The sequence below is a fragment of the Falco biarmicus genome, chromosome 2 (assembly GCF_023638135.1).
Source record: "Falco biarmicus isolate bFalBia1 chromosome 2, bFalBia1.pri, whole genome shotgun sequence".
NCBI lineage: Eukaryota > Metazoa > Chordata > Aves > Falconiformes > Falconidae > Falco > Falco biarmicus.
This window is the reverse complement of record NC_079289.1, coordinates 121,857,171-121,874,138: the sequence shown is the minus strand read 5'-3', so window position 1 is coordinate 121,874,138 and position 16,968 is coordinate 121,857,171. Positions and strand designations below refer to the sequence as shown.

At 39.6% G+C, this 16,968-nt stretch overlaps 2 protein-coding genes across 2 annotated transcripts in view; one reads left to right on the top strand and one right to left on the bottom strand.

Moving 5' to 3' along the window:
• CMSS1 (cms1 ribosomal small subunit homolog) overlaps nucleotides 1–16,968 on the bottom strand; it is a 236,720-nt gene that overhangs the window by 152,593 nt on the left and 67,159 nt on the right. The gene's annotated exons all lie outside the window — the stretch shown is intronic.
• Nucleotides 374–11,987, top strand: LOC130144339 (filamin A-interacting protein 1-like). Its single transcript, XM_056327844.1, has 3 exons — nucleotides 374–1,190; nucleotides 4,374–4,547; nucleotides 11,613–11,987. Exons 1-3 carry the CDS (start codon nucleotides 924–926, stop codon nucleotides 11,793–11,795), a joined length of 624 nt encoding a protein of 207 aa, XP_056183819.1. The 5' UTR covers nucleotides 374–923; the 3' UTR covers nucleotides 11,796–11,987.

Here is a 16,968-nt window from a genome sequence, read left to right as displayed (position 1 = left end):
AACGTGATCGGCCTTTTGTCTGCTAGACGGTATCCATGACCACAGTTTTCCTGTAGAGGTGGACTATAGTCCTTTTATACCTTAATCTGAGTGGCAATAAGCAAAACAGAGTTCCTGAGGTCAATCAATATTTAGACAGTCTTAGCCATTTATCTGCAAAAGCATTAGAGTACATTTACTTAAGAGTGGCACTTCACATGGGCCTAAGGTAGTTTGGTTGGGGGTTTGGGGTTTTTTGGGTTTGGGTTTTTTGGGGTTTTGTTTTCTTGGTTGGTTTGTTTTGGTTTGTTGGTTGGTTTTTTTTGGGGGGGGGGGGAAGCTGGAAAAGGGGTGTTTACAAGGCACACCCCTTGCAGTCTGGATCTGCTAACTAACCCCTTAATTTCACCAAACATGGGGAACAGCAACTGCTTAACCTGTAGTACCGGAGGACCACTTTTGTGCTCTCCCTTGGAAAGAGAAAGAAAAACAAAACACGGCTATACAGTAAGGGCTCGGACAGAAAGAACAGAGAGTTCCTCCTAGTGAAATCATTCTAAACCTAAATTTGCTTCATCACAATGAATATCTACCTGAGGTTGGTGCTGTCTCTCAAATGGGGAAAGCAGTCTGTGGCGATGTGCACAGCACTGCTGCTGAAGGTGCTGCCTTTGGGAATACTGAGGAGGGAACAGTTAATACTGCATGAGAGCAGCTAAGGCTCACCTCGCTACAGACACCCAGGAAGGACCGCAGCCCCGTCCTGTTGGCTTACATGAGGTTGTCAGCTTTCGTCAGATGACGAACAGCCTTATGTGGGAGGGAAAACTACCAGTCTGGAGGGAATAATATCCACCATAAATTATGGTAATAGTTTTATAGTGTCTATTAGTTAAAACAATTACTTTTCTCCCCACCTTCCTTCAGCTTCAGAAATACAAACCATGCGTTCCAGAAGTAACAGCACAGAAAGCCCAACCAGACCAAAACTGAGCCAGCAAAGGCCAAAAGACCACCATAAAGAAGAGGCTGGTTGCAATGGGAGAGGAAATGGGCAAAGAAGGCAGAAGGAGGATGATGTAGTTCAAGCCAGTACCATCCTAAGAAGCCCTAAGGCAGAGAAAAAACAAAGAAGTTCTTCCAAGAAAAGAGAGGATCTCTCTCGTGATGACTTGCTATTTCTTCTTAGTGTCCTCGAAGGCGAACTACAGGTGACTTACTGTCTTATTTTATATTCCAGATTAAAACACACTCCTCCCCGCCACCCCCCAATTTACTGCAAACACATGCTGCTTTCATGTTAAGGAAACACCCTACATAATTTGATACAGAAGGACAAACATAAACTGCAAAGTACATAAAAACACAGATTATAACTATTATAGCTATCAGTCAGAAAAGGTGACCTTTACACCACCCCTAAATGCAACTACAATTTATTCACAATGCACCTCTATCACACTAAAACCACCCACGGTCCACTGTGAAGGATCACGTAACTCTCAAAGCAGAGAGCTTACAAAACTTTCCTGTTGGGCTACCCCATTCTAAGTACTCTGAATACATAGGTTTTGTCACCATAAAACGTACCTGTTAATTATTTCTTACCTCCCTGTCCTATGAAGTCAGGAGCATTACTCCCCACGAATTAGTATGTGCCAGATCACAAGTAACTCAAACAGTATTCTCATACCTTTTGCTAGAAAAACCAAAAGAGCAATTTTATTTCCCATAATAGGAAGCATAAGTGTTGCGTGCCGCTTAGCCCACTAGATATTGGATTTTGAAAAGCTAACATTTTTCTATCTGGAACAGGAGCCAGCTGCCAAGTCGTAACTGATGCCTAACCCGGTCAAATGTAAGTTCAGGAAGTGGGAACCAGACTTCCAGTGAGCAGGGAGAATATTTCTGTGGCAGACTGATTGCTATGAAGTAGTGATGGCCACTTAAAACTGCTCACAGGCAGAGGGAAGAGCAAACTGGCCAAAGTGGAATAAACGTGCGTATCACATGGTTTCGGTGCTCATTACCTAGACAGAACCTGGGTAGTTCCATTCTTGACATATGCATATATACTTACATAGCAATACATACATGCTTAACAGAACATACATGCAATGTTTGACAGATGTACCAATCTCTGAGGGTAAATCCAAGGCAAACTGCTACAGAACATTTTATTATACAAACAGAATGATTTCCATGTTTGCAAAACATTTCTCCCCAGCTCCTTTGCCTTTTCTTAATTTAGATTAAAATTCAGGTGTCACATATTCCTCCAAAACACTTCTCTCTTCCTCTCAAAAAACAGTGTTTGTGTATATATATTTTTATATACATACACATTACACACACACTTCATTACACTTGTGTAATATAAATTTTATATAAATATAAAAACAAATAAACCACACATTTCAATTCTTAAGACTTAAAACTGGAATGGAATAAATGAGAAACTGGAAAACAACGAGCCTGACGTGAACACTTTAAATCATGTCCCACATTCCAAAGGAAGCATTATGAATGAAAAAAGCGGGAAGTCATTTCATATTCCTAATTTTCCACCTCCTGTAATCCAAGTCAAATCTCTGAAGATCAGCTGTCAATCCAACCATAATTCAGTTTCTAAGTTAGATGTCATTACTCTCCTATTCCAGAAAGTTTAAGATGCACAAAGACCACTCCTCTAGGGTTTTTCCACAGTGATAAGGATTAGAAATAGATTATTTTATATTTTTTCCAAGCATGGTGACAAACAGGGGTCCAGCTAAGAGCAGTCAGACTGAAAGTAAGACCCTCTCCAGATACACTCTTTCTGATTTCATCCCTTCTAGGTTTAGCGTGTACTTTGTTTCTTTTTAACCGAGATCACTGCAGATATTAGATGTCTGAAACAGTTCATGTCACTGTAATGGAGTTTGAAACAGTTATGTCACTGTAATGGAGGCAGGGGACAACCTCCACCACCAGAGGATGCAGGGGCTTGGGGGAGGAAGAGATGGACACAGTCCTAGGGGGAGGTGATGACCTAAACGAGTTTACCTCGCAGTGGAAAGAGTCACGTAATCAGATACTCTCATGAAAAAGCATTATCATTAGAAGCGGAACTTCAGGAGAGTTGGCACAATATCTGCAGCAACTATTCTGCCCCTTCCAACTTAATGCCTAAGAGCTAGTAACTTTATAGCAAGGAAGCATTCTTGTTTGGTGTGGTGGATGTTTGGTTGGTGGGGTTTTTGTTTTGTTTTTTAAAAGAGCAAGGAGAATCTATAAATCACTTCAAATACTGCAGATACATACAGTATCTTTCTCCAGCATGAAGCATGGACTTAAAGAGCAAAGCTGTATGATAGGAAGAAGGTATATGCACCTGCAAACTTGTGCAAGAATTTCTGAAATACATACATAGAAGAACGTGGTGAAAACACACCTGAGAACATATTTTATCTACTCTTTGATAACAGGATGTCATCAGATATTCCATAAGATTAAGGCAACAAATGTAGTGACATTAATAAAGGAAAAGTACAATATACATTTTTAGACTATACTTCTTGAAACTACATGATTTTTGGAAACCAGAAAACACCACCTTCTCTTAATCATTACCTTTTAAAATGCCTTTTTTTAGCATGCACTAACAAACTGAGAATAGTCTTACAGCAGTTATTTCCAAAAAACTTCATACTGCCAAGACTGCTTATTATTTGAAGGCACATACACAAACGTGTGCACATCTACATGTCTATACATAGATAAAGCATGGCCTCACACATGCATGCACACACGCATATATGTGCACACAGGACACCACTGCCAGCTTTGAAGGCATTAAATCTTGTTTTAAAGAACTGCCATTATTGCATTGCTTCGGAATGTATGCTGTGAAGGGTCACTGCACACCTCGCTACATTCACTGCTCAAACAAGCTCAGTGCAACAACAGAAGCAGGTGACCCCAGGTTGGTTTGAACTACAGAAGGTACCTTTGCATCGAGAATATACAGAACGTACAACACTTCCAAGGATTAAAGAACCATCCTAACACCTTCCACTAACAATTTAAAACCAGCTTCCATCACAAGTCACACTGTGCCCTGAAATTTTGTATTGTGAATGCACCACACTGGTCCAGAAACAACAATACCATCTAATTGTTAACAAAATACTTGGGCATTGATGAGGGTTCTGAGGATGTTGGAGATTATGCAGAACTAATAGAACACAAAGATCAATACTGCCTTCATGTTGCGGACTATTTTGGAGTGCTTTGCATACATAATAGCAGTCTTTAAAAAGTTTTTGGTTTTCTTAAAATCAAAAGTAGAAAGCTAACCTGTAAATACATATACACGGTTTAACAAAATAAAGCCTTACTTTGTGTTTCTGCAGGCTCAAGATGAAGTTATAGGAGTACTTAAGGCTGAAAAAATTGACTTGGCTTTGCTTGAAGCACAATACGGCTTTGTTACTCCCAAGAAGGTGTTAGAGGCCCTCCAGCGAGATGCTATTCAAACAAAGGCTGAGCAATGGCAAGAAGATATCTACGAAAAGCCTATGGGAGAGGTATGAACATGTAATTGATATTTAACCGTAATTCCCATCAAATTCAATAGAAACTATCTCTCTGACTTCAGAGGAAGAAAGCAAATGAGCTGTAAATCTATAATCTAACACGAGTAAAGTGACAGCAGAACAAAGTCCAGGGTCCAGTGGAGTCCCTAATAAAAACAGGTATTTAACGATGCTCATTTATACTGCGCACTGAGGGCTTTAAACATCGACAGACATGATTTTGTCAAACTCAAACTCTGATAATCAGCCTGCTATTTTTGACACTGTTGTCTTTTTTTATTTTCCTTTGTTATCCAAATTCACAACCCATACAATGAGATGCCTCCCCATTTGTCTCATTGAGACAATCTTACCAACGGCTGGCAAGGGCCCATGCAGCAGCAATGGCGCAGCTGTCTACCTTTACATAGCCCATCTCCCACTAATTCTGGGGGAGTCACAGGTATACATGCTTGCTCCAAGTAGTTCCTGTAATGAGCTGTCACTACAAACTTCATCCAGGTAGAAATCTAATATTCTCACATTATACCTAAGTAACCTTTAGTTTAATGTCATTGCATCAGCAGCCTTTCTTTCTCAACAATCCTACCTGAATTTTATGTCTGCCCTGCCATGCAAATCACTGGATAATAAAATCCCTTCATATCAGGGCTTCTTCCCCAAGTGCCTCCTCTTGAATTTAGACAAATATTTTTTAATACGCTGCTCAGTAGAGATAATCATCATAAAAACAGAAGCAGAAATTATTAATAAAATTATTCTATAAAGCATTTTCCAAGCTTTCTGAACATAAATGTACTTAAGGATACAGAGTTCATGTCAGAGAAAATTGTGTCAGGCAAAAAGGTCAACACTCATTTCAAAGGCTCAAAGGTTAAAATCTCTGGCTATAATGTGAAACAGATAAAGTTCAACTCTGGAGGTTAATTTGTTTTAGAACACTGTGGCATTATGTCACAGAAACTTGGAGCACAAATGGAAATTATTTGAAGAAAAGTCCAAAAAAGTTTGAAAACATAAGTTCAGTCTATTACTTTACATAAGTTTATACACGCTTTTTCCTTCTTAATGGCAAAGAAAGGATTTCTAACACCACTGAATTTTGCAGTTCCAAAAGGCAAAGGTAAACATCCTGAGAGCAACTGAAAGGCTAGAAGGACCCCTGGCACTTCGTATGTCTTGGTAAACCAAAGATGCCGTAATCATCAGGCATTCCACAATTTCAGTTTCAAAGTCCCCCCAACTTAAGTCAGAGATCCATTTAGTTTTTGTTTAGATTTTTTCCACATTTACAAAAACCAAGGAAGGGGTGGAATCAGGCACAGAGTATGGGAAATGGACCATTTAAATTCCCCCTTTGCCACCAAGACAATGTACTTCTGTTATCTGCCTACAAAATCTCTGCTGATCCAGTTCCTCTAGAGCATGTGTGTCTCACCCTTGACAATTTAGCCTTGTAGCCTTGAACACAGAAGATCTTCCCAAAACTCAATTGAAAATACAGTGAATTTCAGAAGGCATCTCTAAGGTTACCCATCCTTTAATGTTCTCTCACAACTCACTCATCTAGCCTAAACTTTATGAAGTTTCTTGGCAAATCTGGTTAAGAATGTAGTGGGAAGATCTGGTGACTGGACAGCTTTACACACTAGGAACAGGATTCAGCGGTAAAGAAATGTAGCAAAATACAAAATAGTAGTAATACACCTTCCTTTGCAAAACATATGAGGAGTGTGACACCAAAACTGTGTCTTCCTTGGCCATGAAGATTTGGGGTTTTTTTGAAAGCAGAGGGTTTTTTTCAGCCAAATTTGCACTACAGCTATTTCTTGCTGCAACCTAACAAATGCCAGATAAGCTTACTCCTATTGCTTACACTTCAGGATACAGTAAGTTGTTGTAAATGTAAGGGGCATAAAGGAAAAGAAAATAAGACTTTTATTTTGGTTTTGCTTCTGTCTGACAGAAAGGCCTGAAAAAGTTTTCCATCTTTGCATGGTTTATAAATTTAGATTGAGTCACTTATTTATGAAAAAATCTGGCTCCAGATCAATTGCCACTTCTCTTGAATAGAAAACAAACGGTATTCAACATTCAAATAAATACAGAATAATAGCATAAGAACCATTTTCCCAGATACAAAAATAAACAAACTTTTTTTAAAAGAATCAAGAAAACATCAGAGTCGGTGATGTAGGAAAAGAGAGATAAAGAGGAGGATACTGCAGAATTTATGGTGACTTTTTCTCATTTTTCAAACCTTCATGGAATTAGAAAGCCAACTGGTTTCTAACTCTCCCCAGCTTCCAGTAACACAGTCAAAGATAAAAAAATCTGGTGCTTACTGTTTGAAATGTGATGAAAAATACTGCCTACCACTTTGAGAACTCCTCTAAAAGCAGGAAAACTAGAGGGAAGTCTATATTCTGTATCCATCAAGGATAAATCAAAAGTGAATTGATTTTTTAAATTCCAGTGCCAATCAACTCAGGGAAAGATGCATCCTCATCAGCCTTTTAACGAAGTACATCTGATTGCATCCTCACAACATCTTACAATTGTTCATCACAACTTTCCAACGATGACAGCTGTAGAGCACCAATAAGTTAAGTGTCATATGAAGAGACTGAAACAGTAACACTGACACCGTGGCATTCCAGAAAAGCAGACAAACATATCCCCACAGAAATTTGGCTCAGCAAGGGTTGAAAAAAACAAGGGAGGAATTGCTCCCATAATCTACAGTAATCCTAAACTTGGGATTATACAGTGTTCATGAAGATACGATTAACAGGAATGATATTGCACTGAACTTTGGACAAAGAAATGTAACCAACCTGGATTTTATTCTGGCACAGCACCAAACACAAAACAATCTAAAAAGAGGAAGATGCCAAGTTCAGTTCCAATGTAATGGATATGAGACACACCATCCTAGTTTGACTTCAGACATGAGTTGGTGGCAAAATGTATTTAAACAGTTAAATTTCCGTGAAATTTTAGCTTGCTTAACTATTCACAGTTAACTTCAGACCATGCCTCTTACTTTCCATTGTATTGTATAGTGCGTTCAAGTATTAATTCTAGCAAAAAGCCCATATGGTTAGCAAGAACAAAACAACAAACCACTTAATTAAGATTTTATCACTTTAATTTTCAACAGAAGACATTTACACTGCTGCTTATTAGTCTTCTGTGGTTTTTAGCTATGAACTATAGATGCTGAGTAAACCCGTATGCATACATATAAATGGGTATTTCTGCAGGCATGGACTTAGCATTTGGACAGAGTAATTTGAGGAACCAGGGGCTGCTGGAGACCACTCCTGTGCAAGGATCTCCCACTGGCAGGGGTTCACACTTCTCTTTTCTCTGCTGGATACGTGGGAGTCAGCCACAAGATCTCACAGGGAAAAATGCAAGAGCCAAATCTGCTCCCCAGGGAAGTGCCCTTATCTTGCAAAGGGACACAAGAAAGCTTCCAAACAAACTACACAAGTGCCACAACCCAGTACCAGACTCTGCCCTGCTTGGCCCTGCAGGGAAGGAAAGGCATGCCGCACAGTAACAGACACAGATGTCACAAGGCCAAATGCCCGTAGCTGTCAGCAGCATACATGCAGATCCCAAGTGTCTGCATTACTTGTGATGTAGGATCTGCTGCCTCTCCAGTTCTCTTTTCCACCACCCACCCGTACCAGGCGACAGGCCCAGCACCTCTTCCCTTCTTTCCTGAGTGGAATCCCAAGCTCTTGCTCCCCAGCCATACACCAGCTGCAAACGCTCATAGTAGAACCAATAATGCAGCATTCTTGAAAAGAACACCTAAATGCATCTTCCAATCTGAGCAACAGGAGAAAACTGCAACATGAAAATAGCTTTAACACAGCAGCTTATTTACTTGTCTCTCTTGCCCTTTCATGCAAGCAGGTCTCCCCAGGACCCTACTGTTCTTTTACCCACTTTAAAATTCCCCACCCTGCCTCTCTCCCTTGAATGCACACCTCACCCATCCCAAACGCCAGTCTGTAATTCAAACTGCTAAACTCAGCACGGACAAAAGCACAACTGTGAAGTGAAAGGCACTGGCATTGCTCATTGAGAACTGCAAAACAAAAACCTGGAGTTACTCCCGTTCTTGCACACATGCTACTTGGATAACTGCTTGAATTCACCTCTTGTAGGCATTCAACAAATACTCTAGAGCAAACAAAATATACTGAACCCATAGAACACTGCTAGTAGGCCCCCACATCCTTCACACCCAACAGCGCAGAAGCAAGACTATTTGCTACGTGGTTAATGTTTGTGTTGATGACTAACCCTCACCTCCATCAGGCATGTATATGTTTGGAAACAGGAGTAATTTGATTTATGATCAGCTTATAGCTAGAAATCTCAGTGTTTTCTTATGACAGCAATTTACACATCCCCTCAGATTCTTACATATACTTTTGCAGTGGTGGTCCCAATCCATACATAGGCATCACTTTACTTTCTCAACCCCATCCATGCAGACTGCCTGCCAAAAGAATCAGAAGTTCCACACCTCTGCCTTCTTCCCCACCCAACCTTGCACTGAGGGCTCAGACCAGCGCGAACTATCACGCAAAGCTGATGCCAAGTTCATACCAGTTCAAGCAAGACAGGGCCATATGTATAGGCAGCACTGCATTAGAACTTTATCAAAAAACAGGAGGCAGGTTGCTCTCTGAGAACAGCATATATTCACCTTACAGCATGACCTTTAAAAAGGCAAGGATCAGAAACTCGGATGATGGTGCTTCATGCATCTGTGCAATAGCTGTTCCAAAAAAGCCTCCAAAATCTTGGTGGGGGAGGAAGGCTGATACAACACACTGAAACTTCTCTCTCTCTGGGGTCAGCTAGCAGCTGCACAAAAGATTTCAAATTTTGAAATTTCCACTTATAGTGGAAGAAAGGAGACACTGGAGAAATTAAAAATGGCCAGTTTTCTTCAACCTTACCTTTTAAGGCAATTCAGTTTTCAACCTCTGTAAAAGATACAGAAAACACAGCCAAGAGATTACTGTATAAGGCGGCATTTGCTTACTGAGAAAGCTTGCATATGCAAGGGTTTAGGTAAGAAATGTTTTCCCAAGAGAGGTCCTACTTCAGGGTTGTGACTCCAGAAAGCACTGACCTTAACAATGTGCTGTGAGAGCACTAAAAAAAAAAACAAACAAAAAACCCAACAAAAAAAACAACGCCAAAAAGGACAGTCATAGGTTTCTTTACATTTTTTGATCATGAAATGAGCTCAGCTGTGCCGCAACAGAAAAGATGCTCACTAACATCACAAGCAGGAAGAACAGGCCACTTTCAAGAGCGTCCACGTTTCTGTTGGAAGATTTTGGACTTAAATCATCTTCAAAGTCTTGTCAATAGTTCCTTTTTCCTTACTTATAGTAGCAGTGCCACCAAAATGTTAAGAATTATTTAGAGGAAACATAACAGAATATATAAAGCTTAAAAAGAAGCTGAGGTAAGCAGGGGGAGACTCGGAAGCCCATGTAGAAATTGATGATACTCTCTCACATTAAAGAAACTCACATTTAGGCATTCCAGCTTTTTCTGTCATTGCTTCTACTGGCCAAAATGTGAATAAACATGAGGAAAAGATAATCAATCAAACTCCTTGGAAATAAATTGTCCAAAATAAGCAGTGGCCCTAAGAATCTGAAGCCCTAGTGTTTCTGGTGGCACACAGAATTCCTTGTGGGGGAAACATCAGAGAACCAGAAGCAGCCTTGCTTCCCACACTGCCCATTTGTGAATTCTTTCCTATTAGTAGAATGAAGCACTGCAAAGCAGCTTGACCTACTAGAATAGACTGTGGTTAAAAGGAAGCACTGGGCTTTGAGCTCAAAATTTCTCTTTTCCAAAAAGGACATGAGGATTCCTGTCTTGACCTGGTGAGGGAGGCTGTCTCCACATAGGAAGGGGAATAAGTAAGGAACAAAGATTCTCACAAATACAGACTCTTCCCAGGTCTTTAGATGGCCTCCTGTGATCCCTTCCTGAACCTCCAGCTAGATCTGTAATACCTAAGCACGAAAACCCCTTCTGGTTTCATACACGCAGTTGCATAATTGTGTCACATATTGAATTCAAAATTGAGAATCCTCAGAATTATAGTTTTCTCTCAGTTTATGGAAATCATTTAATTTAACAGCGTAACTCCAGTGAACAGTTTTGCCAGTACCTCTGTGGGTTAGAAAAACTGGAAGTTATTACCACAATCTAAAATAGATTATTTAAATTAAAATATGACTATATAGTAATATTTAGAAGCTCAGCAGAAATCCTCAGGGAAGGGAAGGGAATTTGGTGCTCAAAGTGTGCTATAAAGGTGCGATCTGAAAGGCAAACCCCTTTACAATGTGTGAAATTTCAGACAAAACAGGAAATGCCACCTTTAAATAAAAATACTTCCAACTATTTCAAAATTTAGCACACACTTATTCCAGAAACCCAGAGCCATGCTCAGTGTAAGCACAAGACAGGATTGGTTTCCACTCTTGGTTCTAACATGCATTTACTGTGAAACCAGACGGAAACTGCTTTTTGATCTACCTGTCTACCTTACAAAGATAACTCAATGTTGTCATTTCCTAGGCTGCTACTAACAAGGCAGCTACTTCCATTCAACCACAAGTCTGTCATCTACGGTGTGAAGAAGAGGCTTCTTCTGCCAAGACATCTGGTTCTCTACCACAACAATCAATGATCAAGAAAAGCACAGGCCTGTGAACATAACTGTTAATTAGTAGCTGTTGAGGATCAGTCATAGCAGGAGGGGGAACAGAAGGTGACCAAGGGTCTTGCAAAACAGTACCTTAGCTTGCATTTTTCTAATTTGTCGTAATTAGACTGACAGAACTAAATAATCTTTTCCAAAGAGATAAAAGACCTGGCCATTAGGCTATTAAATGCATTTTACATTATTAAGCCTCTCCAAATCTCTCATTAATGAAAGCCTGAGCAAATAAGAGTTTCAAAAGACTTCAGGAGATTTTGCCTTTCTTTTTGTAGCTTGATAAAGTTGTAGAGAAACAGAAAGAAACTCACAGACGAATGCTGGAGCAACTTCTAATGGTAGAAAAATCACACAGACAGACACTGCATGAACTAGAGGAAGAGAAGAGGAAGCACAGCAAATACATGGAAAAAAGTGATGAGTTTACACACTTACTGGAACAAGAACGTGAAAGGTAAGGTTACCTCTTGCCATAGTACTAAGAAATGCTTACAATTTAACATTGTGTCTAAGGATCTGTCCGCTTTCTATTCTGAATTCACTAAAAATCAGAAATTTTTGTAGAGCTGTTTTTTGAGAGTTCAGCTGAGAAAACATGAGTAATTACTCCTCAATAACACTAGTGTCTACTCCATCAGCAGGTGAGGTAGGACAAATGCTTGACAGATGCTTCATCACTGTTGCAGGATGACAGGTATGTTACACGACAGAGAATACAAGGAAATATGTAAAGTTACAACCAACATGAAACAGGTGAACCTTTCAGCATGTTTAAGGTGCTCAGTGTACACTATAGTATGTAAGCAACAATGTGAAATCAGGCATGCAGCCTTTGATGGCCAAAGAAAAAGACACAACGAAAAGTAGGTGGTGTTTGGACAGACCACAGAAATACAGAGAGAAGCAGCAAAGGCAGATGATAATTTACAGAAAGCTTTGAAAATAAGAACACCATAAAGCTCATGTATCAGGATTGGCATAAAAAACATAATTCCAACATTATTTTTAAGTGTAACCTGAAAGCACCACAGCTTGTTTAAGCACAGTGTGAGGGTTTCAATACTAATTTTCAGATGAAGGATTAAGAAGAATTTGATGTCATTTACTGTCTTTTAAAAAGTCAGTTTAAACTGTGGCTTCTCTGAAACTGCAGTAAAACCGAACGCAGCCTAAGGGAAGGGAAAAAAAAAAAAAGAAAATATCAAAGAACATTTCCTATTCCCTCAATAGCTACTCCAGAAGATAGGAGAATATTGTCTCTGTTTCCTTTTGCTTAGGAACAGATGGAAATGTTTGGGTGTGAGAACATCAAGCCTATTCTAAACTCACATTATGCATAGATAATTATTCCTCTGCTTTGCCTGTGTAACATCATGTTCCACATTTTTGGCAGTGTTCACCCTTTGCACTACACCTCTCACCTCTCTCCTGCAGGTCTATCAGAGATAGCACATATGCTTCCCACCAAGTACACAGCTATATTTATGGTTTGCAATTAAAGAGGGTGGGGAAAAAAAGAAACCTCTTCTCAGAAAAACGTACACAGATGCAGGCCAGCACAGGCACACACAGAAAAGCACACATGATGTGCCCCCCACAAGGCACAGAACTGACTTTTTTCTCCTCTAAGAACTGTTTTTGTGAAACACCATCATATCAGGAACCAAAACCTAAGATGAAGGGAAGTTTTCATCTCTGCTGTCTTTTTCTCAAAAACTAAAGAGACACTCATCTCTCAGAGACAGAGCTAAACAACTACAAGTTGCTCAATGTGGAAAAGTGCTACATCAGACACATGTGCTCACACAGTGTGAAAAGCTGCACAGAAGGAAAGACTAAGCACCTTTTTTTTTTTTTTCTTATGAAAGCAGGGTAGACATGGGATTAAAACTCTCTTCCCTGCCCCACCTCCATATTCCCCCCAAGAAGACTGTAAAGCACTCACTCCTATTATCTGCAACATTTAGTCCATCTGCCTGGAAAAAGGTGGGGAGGGGAATGCTGAGGTGCCTAATGAGACCTTAGAGGATGTAATAATAGATTTCAGATTAAGTCTCAATTTTTGTATTTTCTTTGGAGGATGTATTTTATGTGGAAAACCTTAAGGGGGGGTGATGTCACATGTTGAGCTGATGCCAAAATGTTTGCCAAGTAATGTCGCCATCAAGATCTCCATGCAATTGCCTGCCATAACAAAAAAAAAAAAAAAAAAAAAAAAGGAAAAAAGAAAAAAACCAAAACCAAAAGAAAACCAAAACCCACAACACAAACCAACCCAAAACCCCACACAACAAAAAACCCAAACCTCTCAGCAAGTTAAGGCACAGCTCCTTCCACATTTGCCTGCCAGACTAGACATTGAGAACACAGGCCCATATGCAGCAAAGTGACCTTTTCTTCCATTTTAAAAACTTTAGTCCAATTTAAATCCTCCCAGGATGCGAGTTTTGCATTTGGATTAAGAACAAACAGAACTCTGAAATTTGCATACATAAAGCAATGGCAAATGAATTTTTGCTTCCTCCCCCTCCAATGCAATTAAAAAAAATACTCAGAGAAACAGTAACTATTCATCAGTGAACTTTCTCGTTTTTTTCAGCCAGAAGCAGCATTCTCTTCTGACTGTGGAAGGTTATATAGCATTCCTAACAGTATTTCACTTCCAAAGCAAAATCCCGAAATTCCATGCAATTAGTCAAAAAGTATCTTGCTTTTATTAAAAAGCAAGGCTACAGTATATGCTAAAGATATCTTTGAAGAGTACAGACTACACACAAGCCAAGGTACATGAATAATGCATGATTATGTGATCACAATGAAAAACCTTAGATGTTATGGGACAGTGAAGCACTGAAAACTACTCTTGATAGCAAGAATAAAGGAACTATCAGTCAGATACAACATATGACTAAATATAATTTCAAGTAAGGCAGAGAAAAGCATTTCCTCTTTCTTACATATGTACTCAGGAAGAACAGAGCTGAAGAATACTTACATGAAAATTACAGTGATGAACTAATTAATGAGATGATCATGTACTACAAAAAATAGGCATCTCTCCGCATCTCTAGGGCCCTTCTGCTGCCTTACTCCCTCCATACATGATACTTCTCATTAGAAGAGTTAAAAAACATGTTTGGAGCATTCAAATTCTTAGCAGTCTTCACTGACTCAGTGAAAACTCCTCACTTTAATCAATCAAGAATCCTTTTGACTTCATAGTGAGGCAACAAGACTAAGTATGGCCTCAGCAGTTACACTGTCAGATCTAGGAGTTTAAGCTTATGACAGGACTAGTGACAGCTTTTAGATGTGAGAACTGAATTAGCATTTAATTTTAACCCTTTAGGCATTTTAAAGTATTTTTCTTGTTGCCAGTCAAAACTAATCCCCCACAGTCCTGATGTAGGTAAGAGACAGATTAGTTGTCCGAACTGAAAAGAGTCTCAGTACTTTGCAACACTCACTTACCAGTCCAAGTTTGATAAAGTCATGATACTGTCATGGTATTTATTCATCTTTAGTCATATGTACTTTTAAAGCATGGAGCCACTGACAAACCCCTATCAGATAAGAAACAGTTCTGTGGAGAAAAGGCGGCCCATGGGCGGTGACTGGATACGTCTTTCCTGCACTTCAGCATGAATTGTGTCCTGTGTGTATGCAGTCAGACACAAACATGAAAGACAAACTACATGTGCATGACTGCGTACTAAACTAAGTCTGCTAGAGGCCAGAAGGGAAAATTTTATTGTACTGCTGGAGCCTAAAGAAATAGCAGCACACAAACCCAGAGGAATGTAAAAAAACTTCAGAAGCTAGATACAGACTACCAGGTGCGGATGAAGAAGCATAGCATAAAAAACACGGAGCTTGTTTAGAAGCTCTTGCATTTCACAGGGTTGGGGGATGGAAGGCAGGACTAGGAAGAATACTTACTTTAGATTCAAATACAGATTCCACTGTATCTTCCCAGAGGATGTACCTATTTGTCCAAATATATTTATCCACATTCTGTATTTTTGCCACACAAATAATAAAAGCTGCTATTTTAGAAGACATCTTACAAAGTTAAAAAATTCAACTAGGTTTTCCAGATATGCACAATCCCAGTTTGAAAACACATGCCATATGCATGCAAGTATTTACACATTACTCTCCACCACGCCAAAAAAAGAAAAATAGCAAAATTATTAGCATTTACAAAGCCCTTTTCCTCTGCAAATCTCAAGGAGTTTTAAATATGATGTAAACACAGTTATTCCCCATTTTCTGAATACTGAAAGGAAATAAAGGTATGAGCGGAAGAAACCAGCCACAGGTACATGAGAGTTAAATTGGAGGAAAGGAAGAAATCTCTCAATGTATAGATGTGTCCTCATCTTCAAACTTTCTATATACTATACAGACTCTCAACTATATAGAAAGGATAAAGCTTTACTATGAAGATACACCAGTTAAATAAGTGAATGGTGTTCAACAGGACAGGAAAAAATAGCAGTTTGCTATTTATATAAGCAATGTAAATAGATTTTTTTAAAATGTAGACATGATAAATGTTGGTCACAGGAATTCAAATGTTAGCACAAAACTTTGCATGTTGGTATTGCAACAATTAATAAAATCTTAGTTTAAGGATCATCTACTAAGACAAGGTGTTTTTCTACAGGGAGGAAAGGCCATCGTAAGTTTTTCGTTTAGCACTGAAATCACACTCACAAAGGTGATACAGAGAACCTAGTCCAAAGAAGAAAACACAACTGTTTACATGTAAAGTAATCCTAACATTTCCTAAAAGGTACTTAATCCTTACGCTCTTAAGCAAGTGAAATAAACTAAGCCAGACAACCAAACTCTATCCCACAGTATCAGACACTTCTTCTTACAACACCATGTAAAAGGCATTTTCAGTGTTAAGATCTAGAAGTTGTTATTATTATACCCATCTGAGGAGACAGCATTCACCAAGCATAAAAAAAAAATGGAAACGAAGCTGCAAATGTCTCACAGCTGGAGTCTTTCTCTTCTAACAGAACACCACAAAACACCGTGCCTGTTGCTCCAGCTGCTGCCCCCCTCAAGATCAGTCAGTTAATACGACAACCTGCTGAGTGATACGGGTTAGAAGGGATCTCCAGAGGTATTCAGCACCATCTGCTGAGTACAGGGCTAACTTCACATCGGATCAGGTTGCCCAGACCCTTGTCCAAATGACTACCCAAGATCCCCAAGGGACAGTGATTCTGCTGGCTGCCTGACTCCTGATGCCATCTTTGCCATCCTCAACGGGGGACCCTTCCCCTCAGTTTCACTGTAGGCATCATTCTGGTCTGGCTTCTGCTGCATGCTCAGCTGAAACTGCTCTCATTAAAGGCTCCATAACTTCACTTCTGGCAAACCTCGGAACTTAATGCATCTTCACTGTCTCTGATCTTTTGGCTGCCTTGGACACACATGAGCTTTCAGTGCTTCCTCGCTGTCTTACCTACACAAGAGTTTCTGCAACTCCAGCTGGACTCATTTCTCTAAGTGTTTCCAGAGTGTACTCAGAGTTGCAAACTCCATCCATAGACCCCACAGGTCTTATTCTTATAGTCTTTTCCTCATCCATTCACTCTCTGTGCTTCTCCT